Source organism: Pseudonaja textilis, chromosome 11 (assembly GCF_049901715.1).
Source record: "Pseudonaja textilis isolate UNSWEBS1 chromosome 11, rPseTex1.2, whole genome shotgun sequence".
NCBI classification, from domain to species: domain Eukaryota; kingdom Metazoa; phylum Chordata; class Lepidosauria; order Squamata; family Elapidae; genus Pseudonaja; species Pseudonaja textilis.
In genome coordinates this window covers 20994391-21009685 of record NC_142000.1, presented here as the reverse complement: position 1 = coordinate 21009685, position 15295 = coordinate 20994391, and the positions used below count along the sequence as shown (strand labels likewise).

Below are 15295 nucleotides of genomic sequence, written 5' to 3'. Positions count from 1 at the left end.
TCTTTCCCTTCTTGTCCTGCCTTAAGGTGCTTTGGAGAGGTGGGATTCAGCCGGTTCTGACAGGTTCTGGAGAACCGGTAGTGGAAATTTTAGGTAGTTTGGAGAACCGGCCGATCCCGCCTCTGACTGGCTCCCGCCAACCCCCGCATCTATTCTCCACTTCCCATTGAGTCCCAGCTGATCGGTTGGGTTTTCTTGGGTTGCCCTGCACAGGAGAACAGAGCCGGAAAGCAGGTTAGTGGGGTGAGGGGAGAATGGGATTTTGCAGTATCCTTTCTCTGCCACGCCCACCCAGCCAAGCCCACAGAACCGGTAGTAAAAAAAATTTGAATCCCATCACTGATTCCCCTCCTGTCTGTGGTAGCCCCTCAAATATTGGAAGACTTCTATCATGTCACCCCTAGTCCTTCTCTTCGTTAGATTAGACGGGGGGTCTTCAAACCTGACGGCTTGAAGACTTGTGGACTTCCAACTCCCATAATTTCCCCCCTCCAGTCATGTTAGCTATTCATCCTACAGTTGAGTTCCCCCGGAGGAGAAAACTAGGGGTAGTGAAAAGGCCAAATCGCTTCCTGGCTTCATCTCATCATTATTCCCCGGCTGGATCAAGGGGTGTGTATGGGGTGGACACCCCAGGCCTGATTGATAGAAATGAGCCTCCTCCTTCCCCTCCCTCTCGTGGGGGAACACCTGGCCGCTCTCGGCTGCTGCTTCTCCGTCCTGAAGAAGATCTTCCGGTCACGTTCAAGGGGGGTGGTGGGGGCTGCCTACGTTTTTCGAGTTGGCTTTAACAGCCTTGATAGATGTCTTCATTTGAATTAATCAAAGGTCAGCCGCAGACAGAAATCTTCGCCGAGCATCTCCGGCGTAGTAATGAACCTGCAAGGTTGGGTTGATGAATCTTCCCCCGTCTTGGCGGCTGCCGGAAGGTTGACCGGGCAAACGCAAGGAACTCCGGTCTCCTCTCCAAATTATAGACTTCCAGGGGCTGAAAACTTTGGGGCGAGGGTCAGTGGGCGAGCCTTCCTCCGCTCTCTCCGAACGGGCGTGTTCCTTCGGCTTTGAGTTGTGGCCGGGGGGGAAAAAGGCGCTTTCTGCTTTCCTTCAACAAACCAGACTCGATCGCCATTTGAGAAGCCAGGAGGGCAGGAGGTTGGCTAGGAGATCGAAGAGAAGGCAGAGCCAGATTTAATTTCAGGCAGCTCTTGGCATTGCCAGGGGTAGCAGCTGGATTCCTGTTTCAATTCATGGCCAAGCATTGGTTCCTGAGCCTTTGGGGAAACATCCTCAATTTTCCTGGGATTCTGCTTTATCTCCGAATTCCTGGTGGAGGGATCTGTTGGGATCTCCCCAATGAACGAATGGCAGTCGTGCTGCGTGGGGGAGATTTTCCCTGCATTCCCCCCCCCTCATGAGTTTGACAACAAAGAAATTGGAAGAAACCCGAGAGATCATCCAGTCTAACCCTCTATCCAGAGCAGGTGGCCAGTGCTAAAGCACCCCCAGACAGATGCCCTGCAACCTCTGCTTAAATAGCTCTAGCAAGAGTCAGAACAACAGAGTTGGAAGGGACCCGGGAGGTCTTCTAGTCCAACCCCCTGCACAAGCAGGAGACCCTACCCACCCACCTTCTAAGGAAGCTCGTTCTGCAGTTGAACTTTTTTCTGGTGTCCCAGCGAAATCTGGTTTTTTGGGGGCAATAGAAGCCCCTTGGGTCAACTCCTAAAATATTTCTACGGCCTTTTTAGAGTTGCCAACAGAAAGGGAGCGGGAAGCAATGCAACAGCTTGCAAAATCGAAACGGCATTCCATAAATGTTTTTCAAAGATAGTAACTAGGTGACCGAAGTTTCTGCCGTGCAAAATTCCAACTGGAGAGCCTGACTGATGACTCTGGGCTACGGACGTGTCCCATTGGAGAATATGAATTACGATACACCCAGCCAAGGCCGGACAGTTTCATTCCCAGTAAATCCTTTTGAAGTTTTGAAAGTTTGGCTCGAGATTCGTGATTTAAATGGGGGTCACTGCCAGAATCCTGACAGCTTTCTCGTCACTTTCTGTTCTGAGCCGCTCTGAGCAATTCTGCCAGTTCCATCTCCTACATACTACTGGTCCCACTTATTTTGGCCACCATGTCATACGTGGGAATTCACTGGAGAAAGCAAATATGCTGGGAAGAGTTAGCGGTAAAAAGAAACCAGGCCACGGTGGCTGGACACCATCAAAGCTGGCCAGCTGGTCAGCCAGACAGAGCATTGAACAACTCAAGAGAAGCAGCCCAAATTTGGAAGATGTAGAATTCCCAAAAGTTGGACATGACTGAATGGAGAACAGCCTCACCATCTTCATCAGGTAGCATCCCTGCAGGCATTTGAAGGCAGCCACGGTGTCTCCTGCAGCCTTCTCTGCTCCGGGCTCTGCCTACCCCAAACCTCCAACCCTTTCTCATAGATTTCCCCCCCCACTTCCAGCTGAAAAGAGCAGACTAGACAGTTGTAAACCTTGCCAAGGTGCTTTTCTTCAGATCCAGGATGAGAGAAGCAGCTTTCCTTGCCTGGTTGCTCCAACGCTCTCCGGCACTGCTAGGTGGTTCGATTAATGGGGAGAGTTCAAAGAAACTTGTCCCGTCCTCGTTTGACCCTGGACTTTTGGAAAAAAAAAAAAAGAAATCGCATCTTCCTGCCATCTCTCTTCTTTTTTTCCGCTGTAGCTGCATGTCTAAAAACAACAAGAGCAACCGACGTTATCCAATATCCTCCGAAGGCAGAACGTTGCTTCTTAGCAATGGACGGAAACTTAAATCAAGGACCAAACACACCTAAAACTTAGGGGGAATTTCCCGACCGTGAGAACGATTAATCAGTGGAAGAGTTCGTCACCGGAAGTTGTGGGATGCTCCACCACTGGAGGTTTTCAAGAAGAGATTGGACAACCGTTGGTCTGAAATGGAAGAGGGTCTCCTGCTTGAGCTGGGGGGGGTTGGACTAGACGACCTCCGAGGTCCCTTCCAACTCCGTCGTTCTGTTATTGTCGCCTAGCGTTAGTAAGCCAGGAAAGACTTCGAAGTTGTGGTAGGTCCATGCTCTGGCACCATCCCTGGACTTTTACTTCTGCCAGAGGAGTCCGTATAATTTTGGACAAATCATCCCCAAAAAGCTTTGTCACACTGAGCTCTTTGAATATAACCGCTGATGGGAGTCGTGATACGGTTCGTTTTGCGGAAACTCCAGCCCGGTTTGATCAGCGAGGGATTTGTCTGAGCTGCATGAGTTCAGAGAGCGGGTGATAGGGGCCAAAGAGAGACACTTTACTCCTTCATCCCCTGCCTACTTTGCACCTAGCTGCAATGGGGGGACGTTGCTACTCGTTCCCTATGTTTGCCGCTATGCTGTAGTGTTTGTTTCACCACCTCTTGGAAAGAAATAGAGCCACGAATATCATCCCAGGGAGCCTCACAGCCTCTTTTGTGAGTTCTGGGCCTCTTCGTGCCAGGCAGATGCTGCAGAAGAGGAAGAAGGTGTGTGTGTGCGTGTGTGACATCGGAGTGACCGCTCCCCTGCGGCACTCAAATCTTCTGCCCTGTAATAAAAGAGAATGTTGGTAACTCAGGGTTGACTTCAGGGGTCCTGGGTGGTCTCTGAGCAGGTTTGGTTTTCTTGTAGATGTTTCGTGACCCAACGAGGGAACTTCATCAGTGCTAGAAGGGAGTGGGGTTTGTGGGGAGGAGGAGGAGGAGGAGGAGGAGGAGGAGGAGGAGGAGGAGGAGGAGGAGGAGGAGGACAATTGTGGGGTACTGGGTGCTCTCTGAGTTTGGTGGTTTTCTTGCAGACATTTCATGACCCAACTAGGGAACTTCATCAGTGCTAGAAGGGAGTGGGCTTTGTGGAGAGGAGGAGGAGGAGGACGATGATAACAACAACAACAACAACAACAACAACAAACAACTGTGGGGTACTTGGTGCTCTCTGAGCTTGGTTGTTTTCTTGCAGACATTTCATGACCCAACTAGGGAACATCATCAGTGCTAGTCAGTATTACCTTACCTAGTTTGGATAATGAAATGTCTGCAAGAAGCAGTCAAGCTCAGAGAGCACCAAGGATTATTCCTCCTCCTCCTCCTCCTCCTCCTCCTCCTCCTCCTCCTCCTCCTCCTCCTCCTCCTCCTCCTCCTCCTCCTCCTCCTCCTCCTCCTCCTCCTCCTCTCAGATTTCGCTTCCTTCTGGCACTGATGATGCTACCTCATTTGGCTAACTTAAACCACCCAGCTCAGACCTCTCTCTCTCTGCCGACCTCTCTCCTGCAGTGGCACCATCCTCCACACCAGAGGGCGCTGGGGGCCCCTGCCTGGAAGACTGGGAGAGGTACTTAATATTGTAATTATCTTAGCGCTGAAGGTAATAATTGCAGCCCGGGAGGGAGGAGGGGCTTGTGAACTTAGGAGCGCGAGAAAACCTGGCTCCTCTTCTTCTTCTTCATCTTCTTCTTTGGTGTCCAGATCAAACTTTAGAGTGCCAACGGGATGCCCATTTCTTATCTTTGCTGTTGGCCAAAAGTTAGTCGGCCTTCAAGCTTCCTCCTGGTGCCCTTCCCTATTAGCCAAGGGAGGAGGAGAAGGCAGGGCTGCCTGGGTGAACTAATATAACCCGGAGGCCGGAAGGGAATCCAGGCTGGCACCGGGCAGGGGCAAAACTGGCCATTCCTGAAAAACAAGTGTAGGAGGTGCCACCTCTTGTCCTCTGCTCTCCTGGAATTGGCATCTTCCCTGAGGACGGGGGGCTAAGAGGTGTGCCTCCTGGTTGGCACCACCGCTCAAGGCAGAAAAGGGGGCAGGGGCTGGAGGAAGCCTCAATGCTGCCAGTGGGGCTAGAGGTGCCCAGGAGTTTGGGGTTCCTCCTGCCCTGGCATTCTGGGGTAGCAAAGGGGCGGTTTCTGGATCTGGCCTCTTTGATATTCCAATATACTATATATATACATACGTTTATACTAGAAATTTGGTCTCCAATGAGTTGAATATTGGACGTGGATCTTAGGAGGCTTCTGTCTTGCCTGCCTTGGTGGCGGCCTTAAGCAGCTTCATGGTTTCTTTGTGTGAACTTTGTGAGTCTTAATAAACAGGACTTTTGTTGTTTAGAATAGAATAGAATAGAATAGAATAGAATAGAATAGAATAGAATAGAATAGAATAGAATAGAATAGAAGAATACAGAATACAGAATAGAATAAGGAATAGAGTAGAGTAGAGTAGAATATAGAATAGAATAGAATAGAATATGGAATAGAATAGAACAAAGTAGAACTCTTTTTATTGGCCGTGGTTTGACACACAAGGAATTTGTCTTGGTGCAAATGCTCTCAGTGTACATAAAAGAAAAGATACATTTGTCAAGAGTCAAGAATCATCAGGTCCAACACTTAATGATAGTCAGAGGGTACAATAAGCCATCAAATCATTCTAGGAAACAGCCAATATAAATCGTAAGGATACAAGTGACAAAGTTACAGCCGTACAGTCACAAGTGGGAGGGGACGGGTGATAGGAGTGATGAGAAGATTAATAGTAATAGTAGTGCAGACTTTGTAAATAGTTGGACAGTGTTGAGGGAATTATTTGTTTGGCAGAGTGATGGCGTTCGGGGAAAAACTGTCCTCGTGTCTAGTTGTTCTGGTGTGCAGGGCTCTAGAGCGTCGTTTTGAGGGTAGGAGTTGAAACAGTTTATGTCCGGGATGTGAGGGGTCCGTAAAGATAGGCCATGTCTAGCAGGGCCACGTGAGACTCTCATTGGGAGCAAGTCCACTCCACCTTGGAAAAAGTGTGTCTCCTCCTGAGCTTGATGTAATTAAAATGCAGGAGAAGGTGCCAGCCTAAATTGGCAGAGTGCCCCTCCCTCTGTTCCTCTTCAGTGATTGGCCTATAATTGCCGGTTTATTGGCTGTATAGCTATTGTGTAATGACATGTTTGCAAATTAATTTTTATGGCTCATGCCATTAGCATATACGGGAGAGGAGGGGGTTAGTATTAATTACCGCCGTTGTTCGGGTAATCCTGCCGAATTAAAAACGTATAAAAGGATGACAGTTGAAGGCACCACGGGTTCGGGAAGGTGGGTGGGCAGCCCTGGCACCTGACTGGCATTGGCTGCGGGAGGAAGTGCTTTGTTGGAGAAGGACAGTTGGGTGGGTGGGTGAAGCAGTGATATCAGGGAAAGCCAACAGTCGGCTTCTGTTCCTGGTGACTGAGATCATCTGCAGGAAACCAGGCTCCGAATTGGGTAAAATTCCGGTGAATTTCCCTCCAGGAGGAAGGAAACGTGCCCTGTCAGCACCCAACGAAAAGCTTTCAACCACAATCCTAAACTGTGGTGTATTGCACAAACCACCATTGGCCTGGTTGGAGCAATTTGCTAACTTGCAGGCAGAGAAGCCACATTGTGGCTTAGCGTAGCGATTAAACCCAGCTGGGAACTTAGATGTTTGTCTGGAGTGACTCAGCTGCTTAGCCTGCCCATCCGCTGAATTTACCCAGAATTTACCCAGATTCAGAAAGCAACGGTGTGTGTGTGTGTGCGTGCGCGTGCGCGCGTGTCTTGGCCTTTGGTGAGCATTTCTGGTGAACCTAGCCAACTGTGGTTTATTCAACAAGTCATAGTTAAGGGCCAAACAAAGATTCATGCATTGATTAGACACCGGGTGTCTTCAGCCTCAGAAAGAAGCTCCGGCTGATCGACAAAGCCAGAAAGTTTGGGGCACTTTGTATTAAAGAATCCCAATTGTTTACTCTATCCAAAGACACTTTCCTTGCACACCCAAGACAGGCCAAGTTCAGCTACAAAAGAGATCTCCAAACTTGGCCACTGTAAGACTTGTAGACTTCAACTCCCAGAATTCCTGGAGTTAAAGTCCACGAGTCTTAAAGTGGCCAAATTTGGAGACCTCTGAACTTGGTGGTGCCACCTGACTGGGCAAAACATCACTCACACGGTTGGAAACGTCTTTAGATTGGTTTGTCTGTTTTTACTGTCAAGGGCAGGATCCTTCCTCACCACTGCACGAGGAAGAAACTCCTTCCTTGATAGGAATATCGAGGCAAGAAAACCGGTGTGTTCTCTTCGAACTCTGTGCATGCCTCTCACTTGCTTGAAAGTGGCAGCCGCTGCACTTAATGGCTTGATGGTCAACCTTCTGCTAAAAATGGAAGCTCTTGCCCTGAAGTTAGAGATGAACGCTGAGGAACTCACGCGTAAAAGAGACCCAGCCTAGTGTCTCAGGGTCTGATTTGGTGGCCCTTACGTCTTTTGGATGTCGGACTGAACATTTTGACTTCTGAGCTAGAATCATCCAAGTCCTTTCCCTTCCCCTTCAGCCCCCCAGACTGTCACTTCTGGGCACGCTTACAGGCTGCGCTCAAAAGTGAGCAAGCAATTCTGGGTCAGCGTGGACCGGAGACTGCCTTCCTCCCATTTGTACTCTGCAGAGGAAGTTTCCACACAATATATATTTGTAAGTTAACTGCTGAGGCCTTTCCAATTTCCTTTCGCTCCTGAGAGCTGTAAAACCCTTTGGCAGCCTTCTGCGCCAGCTCAGAACCTTGCAAACCTGGCTTGGTCGAGTTACAATCAGACAGAGGGGACTTCTTCCTAAACAGCACAATTTCCTCACCCCCTCTAAACTCTCAAGTTGTTGTTTGGTTACAAAACAAAAAAAGTAGTTTCCGGTTTCTTTCTTTTTTTCGCCCTCACCCCCGCCCCCCTTAGGATGGGGGAATCTTCTGCAGAGACTCACCCAACCGTTGAGAAGGATGATCCCCTGAAGTTGCTTGCTTGCTTCCTTCCATTGGAGAAGCTCCTGTGGGAGTTGGGGGCCCCCTGGGGAGGTGGCCCTTCCCTGGGGGCTTCATTTAAGCTTCCGTGATGTTCACCCTCTCACCTTCTATCTCGAGGCTTTTCTGAAGGAGATCCTTATCAGCACAGGATGTGGCTCCTCTGTGCAGGGCAAGAGATATATATACCTCTGTCAGCCCCCTTCTTGAATTTAAGAGGGGAGAGCTTCCTCACCAAAGGAAAAAAATATATATATTATTTATATATATATATATAAATATACATAAATAACTGATGCAATGCTTTAAAGAAATGGTCGCCTAATCCAGAACGTGTTCTTACCCGTTTCTGTAATTTATTTATTTTTTAAATTGGACATTTGCTGATTCAATGAGCCAGCCCAGAATGCCAAATGCATTTTTAATGCACTGCATCGCAGCAGGCTGGGTACTTTGGAGGGGGCGGGGGAAATCTCCCCGTTTTCCATTTCAGCTGCTTTGCCTTAAGATTCAAGGATACCCCCTCTCTTCCTACGCCCCCTTCGCCCCACCCCGGGCCCCTGCCAGCCTTGATCCAAGAGGCTTTTAAGGGTCCTTCATCTTCCATGAAAGGGGGCAGAGTTATCTTCTGTGGCATTGGAGGTCTGGCTGTCGCTTTGCCAAGCCTCCCTGCCATGTTTTCAGTTGGGTGGGCTTGTCTTGATGGCCTTGGAGAACCCTGGGGACTTTCGGTGATTCTGCTTGAGGAAGCTTTAGTAAACAAGTCCTCTTGAGCAACGGGGCAAGATCATTGGATGGGTGGAGGGAGAAAAAGAGAGAGAGAGAGAAATTCAGGCTGGATCAGGGAATTGAAATCTGCCTTTAGCTCTTTGCTTGGCCTGCAAGACTGAAAGTGAATGATCTGGGAAGAGCAGACATTTGTAAGAGTTGTTTGGAGCCTGAAATGTATGTATTTATTAGATTTTTATCCTGCTTTTATTACGTGGTAAGTAACTCAAGGCAGCCAATGGTCCTAATGCTCCTTCCTCTTCCTCTTTCCCCCCACAACAACAAGTCCGTGAGGTTTTCTTGGGGTCAAAGTCACCCAGGTGGCTTCTATGCTAGAACTCACAGGCTTCTGGCTTCTAGGCCAGCACCTTAAACCTCTACCCCAAACAAAGGAAGTTTTTCCCAAGCTGCTAGTCCTTGGGACGGGCTGCCTGCTTTTGGGGTGAGCAAACCAACAAGCAATCCAGCGACAGAGGGGGAAAAACGAGGGGAAGGGGCTCAGGGGTAGGATTCAAATTGTTAACAACTGGCTCTGTGGGCGTGGCTTAGGTGGCGGGTGTGGCTTGGTGGTCATGTGACTGGGTGGACATAGCTTGGTGGTCATGTTATTGGCTGGGTGTGGCCAACTCAATATCAGTCACATCAAGGCGCGTATCTCCTCGCCTGGCCTCTCGTGACTGTGGGGATGGTGCAACAGTCGTCAGTGTGAAAAATGGTCACAAGTCACTTTTTTCAATGCCATTGTAACTTTGAATGGTCCCTCCACACAAGGAAAGTACCAACAAAGGAGGAAAAAATAACTCCAGAGAAGTTCCAGAGACAGGAAGTCTAGTCCTGCCAAGAAAGTAATAAGGGTTGATGGAGAGGCAGTTTCTGTAAGCAACACCAGAATGTTTCCTTCCTCCTACAGGATTAGCCCTGTAATTTCTTCTAACAACCGGTTCTCCGAACTGCTTAGAAGGTTAGCAACCGGTTCTAGCGAATAGGTGTGAATGGGAGAATCCCACCCCTGGGAAGGGGCTTCTTCACTCTGGAAAAGAGACGTTCCTTCTCCGTTTGCCGTCCTTGACCAAAGGGAGATTCGGGGGTAGCAACTCTGGCGCTTGTGCTTATTTAGGGTGTGCCGGGATAAGGGGGGGGGGCATTTATTTGTATTAGTTCATTTTCTCCCCCCACCCCAAGGGATGGAAAGCACTCTTCTTGTAGGGGAGGGGGAGGGAAGAGGAGGAGACCCTGCTGGAGGGATGGGAAGAAGGTGGACGGCAGGAGGACGACTTTGGCTATTTATTTGCACTTCCAGAGCCCCCCCCCCCCACCTTCCTTCTCCTGCCCTGAAAGACCAGAAGTGGGTGAGGAAAAAGAAAAGCCCCAACAACCCTCACCCAGAGCCATCTGTTTGTCAATCCTCCGGGCTGCCTCTTCCACCCGCCCCCCCCTTTTCCCTCCCCCTTTTTCCTTTTCAAGTGGCATTTTAAAAATTCCTCCTCTCTCCCCACCCACCCCATCACTTTGCTTCTGCCCCCCCCCTCCTCTCCTCCCTTGGCGTGAAAACCCCGAAAGGAGAGCAAAGGCCAGAAGCCAGCCGGGCTGAGCTGCCCCGGCGTAAAAGCGCAGGACGGAGGAGGAGGAGGAGGCGGTTGGTCGTAGCCCGGAGCAGATGCTGGGTGCTTCCCCGGCTCTCGGCTCTTTCATTAGCAGAGACAAATTTGCTGTCACTTCGCCAGATTTCCAATTTACCGATAATGATTCTTGCATGAAAATTGATCGGGGAGGGCGGGAGGCTCCGCGGCTGCGGCTGAAGCCCCCGCTCGGCTCTTATTCTCTCCGCTGGTGGCTTTTCCTGCCGGTGCCTTTTGGAGGGGCAGCCTTCCTCCTGCCTGCCTTGCTCTTACCTCCTCTTCCTCCTCCTCTTCCTCTTCCTTCCTTCTTTTCTTCCTCCTCCTCCTCCTCCCTCTTCTCCCTCTCTCTTTTCCCCTTCCTTCCTCTTCCCCCTCTCCTCCTCCTCCTCCTCTTCCTCCTTTTCCTCCTTCCCTTTTCCTCTTCCTTTCTTCACCTTTACCCCCCTCTTCCTTCTCTTTTCCTTTTCCTTCCTCCTTTCCTTCCTCTTCTTCTTCTTCTTCTTCTTCCTCCTCCTCCTCTTTTCCTCTTCCTTCTCCTTTTCTTCTTCCTCCTCCTCTTTTCCTTTTCCTTCTTCCTCTTCTTCTTCCTCCTCCTCCTCCTCGTCCTCTTTTCTTCTTCCTTCTCCTTTTCTTCCCCCTCCTCCTTTTTTCTTTTTCCTTCCTCTTCTTCCTCCTCCTCGTCCTCTTTCCTCCTCTCCGGAGTTGCTGGTGGGACGGAGGCAGCGCCGGGACCATCTAACCCTCCATCTAACCTCCCCCCCCCCCCCCCCCCCGTCCCCCCAGGTAGACCCTGGCAGGCTCTGCCAGCTGCGCTCTGGAGCCACCTGCGCTCCTTCCCTTGCCCTTTTCGGGTGGCTCAGCTTAACCCCCGGCCGTCCCCGGCAAGACCCTCCTCGGGGAAGGGGCGGCAGGGGAAGAGACCCCGCGGCGGCGGCGGCGGCGAGCATCCTTTCCACACCTCTCCTCCCCCCCCCCGCCCCGTCCTCCTCCTCGCCCGCCCGCCCGCCCTCTGCCGCCGCTCCCACCCTTTCCCCTCCCCTCCGCTTCCCTTTTGTAAACCAGTCGCTAAGGAGGACGCTAAAACAAAAGCGGCGCGCAACTCCACTTTGCTGGCTTCCTCGCCTTCCCTTCTGGCAAGGACCCCCCCCGCCTCTCCCCCCCTCCTCCTTTCTCTCTCTCTCTCTCTCTCTCCCTTTGAATGCGAGGCTGAGCATGGAGCCCCTCTGAAAAGAGACCCGCGGACTCCCCCCCCCCTCCCTCCCTTTCCCCTTGGCCTTCAGGGGGGGCGCGGAACGGAGGCCGGGGCTCGCGGACATGACGGGGGGGCGGCCGCGGATCGCCTTCCCGCCCCCTGCGCTGCTCTAGTGGATGTGATTTTTTTTTTCGTATTTTTTATTATTATATTTTGGCTGGCTCGCTCGCTCTCCCTCCAAATGAGTAATCCCTAAAGGGAGATTCTCGGGGATATTGATTTATTTATTGTCTTTTTTTTTTTTTTTAAACGGTTTTGGTTTAAAAGCAAGCCGAGAAAAAGGGAAAGAGAGAAAAAAAACAACCACCACAAGCTGCCGCCTCCCTCCTCTGCTTTCTCTACCTCCTTCTTTAGTTTCTCTTTCTCTGTCTTTGGCGTGTGTGTGTGTGTCTGTGTGTCTGTGTGTGTCTGTGTGCGTGTGCGCGCCCGCGCGTGCATATTTCTCTCTATTTGCAACTCGCCGGACTCCAAAAAGGCAACCGGGAAGGTGGAAGAAGCAAAGGAGAGAGGAGGAGAAGAAAAAAAAACGGGAGGGGGGAAAGAGAGACTGGAGGACAAGCTGCGCCCGACTCCGGCTGTTCACGAGGGTTGGGCCGACCCCAAATTAACCGAAGACTCTTTTTATATATCTTTATCTATCTGCTTTTTTCCCCTCCTTAGTCCAGGTGCAGCTTTTTTTAAAAAATTGTTTTTTTTCAACTGACTCTTTGGAGTTATCGTTATTTTTTTATTCTTCAGCCCCTTCTCTTCCCCCTTTTTATTTATTTTTTGTTGCATTTGGGGTTTTTTTTTTGTTTATTTTTTTCCTTCTGGATGCCTTGGGTCAGTGATCTAAACCATGTTTGGGCTAAAACCACCACTCTATTACTTACCAGGTAAGACAACTCTTGATGTGTTATTCTTTTCCTTCCTTCCTTCCTTCCTTCCTTCCTTCCTTCCTTCCTTCCTTCCTTCCTTCCTTCCTTCCTTCCTTCCTTCCTTCCTTCCTTCCCTCCCTATTATTTGAGTTTTGCAGCACTTGGGTCCTTTGGAGGCTCAGTTAGTCACCCCAGAGAAACTTGTTTCTTGAATGGGCTCCTTTGAGGCTCTCTTCTACTCTGCCTCTGGGAGGGGCGACCTGGCTTTGATCCAGGGGTGGAGGGCAGCCTGGAGCAGCCACCCCAGGGGGCAAGGGTCACGCTTAGAGTTGTTGGCAAATTGGCAGAGGGCTAGAGAGCTCAGCGGCTTTCGACTCCACCGCTGCCTGCTGTTCCGGGTTTAGCTAAGGGTGGCTTGGGGGGGAAGAGGTGTGCGGGAGGAAGGAGGACCTGACAGATAATCCTGTCTCCGTGCAACAGTGGGGGAATACACTGGAGGAGGTGTAGTAGGCTCATCAACTCTGAAGGTGATGGGCTGAGGGTCTGTAGGTCCACCCCAGAGTGACACACACACCCCTCCAAGGCTGTTGGGTCTACAGACCTGATAGGTCTACAGCGTTGATGGGTCTACAGTGTTGGTAGATCTACAGCCGTTGATGGGTTGATCTAAAGCATTGATGGGTCTACAGTATTGATGGGTCTACAAGGTGGATAGACCTGTGTTGATAGATGGGTCTACAACATTGATTGTCTTGATGAGTTTATGGCATTGATGCGTCTACGGTGTTGGTAGTTGATGAGACTATGGCAGTGATGGGTCTACGGCACTACTAAACCTTTACTTTACCAGTAAAGTAAGTCGGGCCGAAGCCCAGACCCCTTGCAAAGGCAGTGCAATGAGCAACATCCGTGGGGTCCAGATAGCCCTGGGGGGGGGTGTACCACCCACCCAGCCCCTACTCCCTTTGTTCACCATCTTTGGCTTCCTAAGTGGTGCCTCTTGTTTTATTCAGGAGCCTGAAGAGCAGCAGAAGGCACTTTAAGTAATCTAAGGTGAATTAAGAACAGTGGTGTGAAGTTACTTTCCAATGGGTGCCTAATATGGTTTCACGGATGAGTAAGCCCTGATCACGAAGCAGGAAGAGCCAGAGTGGCCTGGACTGGAGGGCGGAAGATTGCTGTCCCCCCGCCTTCCCCCCTGCCCGTCCCCCCTTTTCCTTGTTTGCCCGCACCTCCTCTCTCTTCCCCCACCCCTCCACCCTCCTCTTAATACGTCCCCCACCCCCCGGAGGGCAGGGTTGAACCCATGCTCTTCTGAGTTGGCTCAGGAAAGGTGGGTGCAGTCCCTACTCCACGGAGAGCCCTGCCTTTCCTCCTCCTGAGTGGGGCTGAGTTTGGGGTCTCAGCTATCACCCCTCCTGCAGGTTAGAGGGTCTTTTGAAAAGCAGGTGCTTTTTGGGGGGAGTTGGGGGCGGGGAGGGGGTCAGAACAGTGGCTGGAGGAAGGTGGAGGCTGTTCTCCCCTCTCCTCGCTGGAGTTGGCTACCCCACTGGGGTGCAGCCGAAGCGCCCAAAGCTTGGAGATGGTCTGCCAATGACTCTCCCCAGGGCTTTGCAGGGGGAAGCGAAGGAGCCCCCCCCCTCCTCCTCCTCTGCCTTCCCTATCATCTCACACCAGCTGTGGTTGTCTCAGCCCCACCACCGATTGTGCAGGCTCCCTCTATCAGGAAGTGTCTTGGCTGTGTGGCAGTTGGTTCCAAGAATTTAACTTTTCTCTCTCTCTCTCTCTCTCTCCCTCCCATTCTCTCTCATTTTTTTTGTCTCTCTCTCATTCTCTCTCTTATTTTATCACCTATTCTCTCTCTCTCCCTCCCTCTCTCTCATTCTCTCTCTCTCTCATTTTCTCTCTTATTTTCTCTTATTCTCTCTCCCTCCCCCTTTCTCATTCTCCCTCTCATGCTCTCTCTCTTATTCTCTCTCTCTCTCTCTTTCTCTTATTTTTCTCTCTTATTCTCTCTTTCTCATTCTCTCTCTCTTATTGTCTCTCTCATTCTCTCCCTCCCTCTCTTATTCTCTTATTTTCTCTCATTCTCTTTCTCTCATTCACTCTCTTTTATTCTCTCCCTCCCTCCCTCTCTCTCTCCTCTGATGATGCACATTGTGTGCCTGGGGGAGAGGTCACCACAAATGTGCACAATAGCAGCAAGACTTCAGAAGTGTGTGAAGGGTTTGTGGGGTGCTCTGGCGTGGGATTCGCCATGCGACCTCTGTTTTCGTGTGCCTGTTTTGGCTTCTTCACTTCCACCATGGTTCTGATTCAAGCGGGGATGGGCAGCTATGCCCCCTTTGCGACCTTTGGACTTCAACTCCCAGAACCGCATAAGCGCATAAGTGCCCAATTCTGCCTACCGTCCCTGTCCTCTTGTCCCCATGTACCTGTACCTATTCCCTGTATTCGTACTCATGTTTATACTTAAACCTATTATATGCAACCGACAAATCAAATAAATGAATAAAATAAATAAAAACTCCTGCGCCAACCTTGGCTCAGGAATTCTGGGAGTTGAAGTCCCCACATCGTAAAAGGGGCATAGTTACTGACTCCTGGATTAAAGTCCTGTGAGCTAAGACGTTTTGCAAAGAGAACCATGCAACAGAGTTTGTAGGTGAACAAATATAGGTCAGTTTCCACACTGACCTCACTTCCCTGCACTCTGATAAGCTATCAGTGGCTTTGATGGAGCAGGCCGTGACTCTCCCCACCCACCGATGTACTTGATGGATATCGGGGCCTTTGTTTGTCCTGCAAAGTATGTATGTATGTACGTATGATGAAACCTGCTGGAGGAAGCCAACTTTAAGGGCTTTTCAGTCTCGCGAGTGACGTGTGGTGTGCCGCCTTTCAACGGATGATATCAATAGAAAAGAATATTTGGAGCTCGGGGTTAAACTGTGGGGTCCTTGGTGCTTTCTGTGCTTGA

At 50.5% G+C, this 15295-nt stretch overlaps 1 protein-coding gene across 6 annotated transcripts in view; it reads left to right on the top strand.

The window, feature by feature from the left end:
- Nucleotides 1–15295, top strand: part of GSE1 (Gse1 coiled-coil protein) — a 257775-nt gene that overhangs the window by 140851 nt on the left and 101629 nt on the right. The window contains exon 1 of one of the 6 annotated variants that reach the window (XM_026714032.2): nt 11251–12333. The exons of 4 other annotated variants lie outside the window; for them this stretch is intronic. In XM_026714032.2, the coding sequence (XP_026569817.2) occupies nt 12297–12333 (37 nt within the window). In that variant the 5' untranslated portion in view covers nt 11251–12296. Of the gene's footprint in view, nt 1–11250; nt 12334–15295 lie in introns of those variants that run through there. One more of the 6 variants, XM_087940754.1, reaches the window with a different exon arrangement.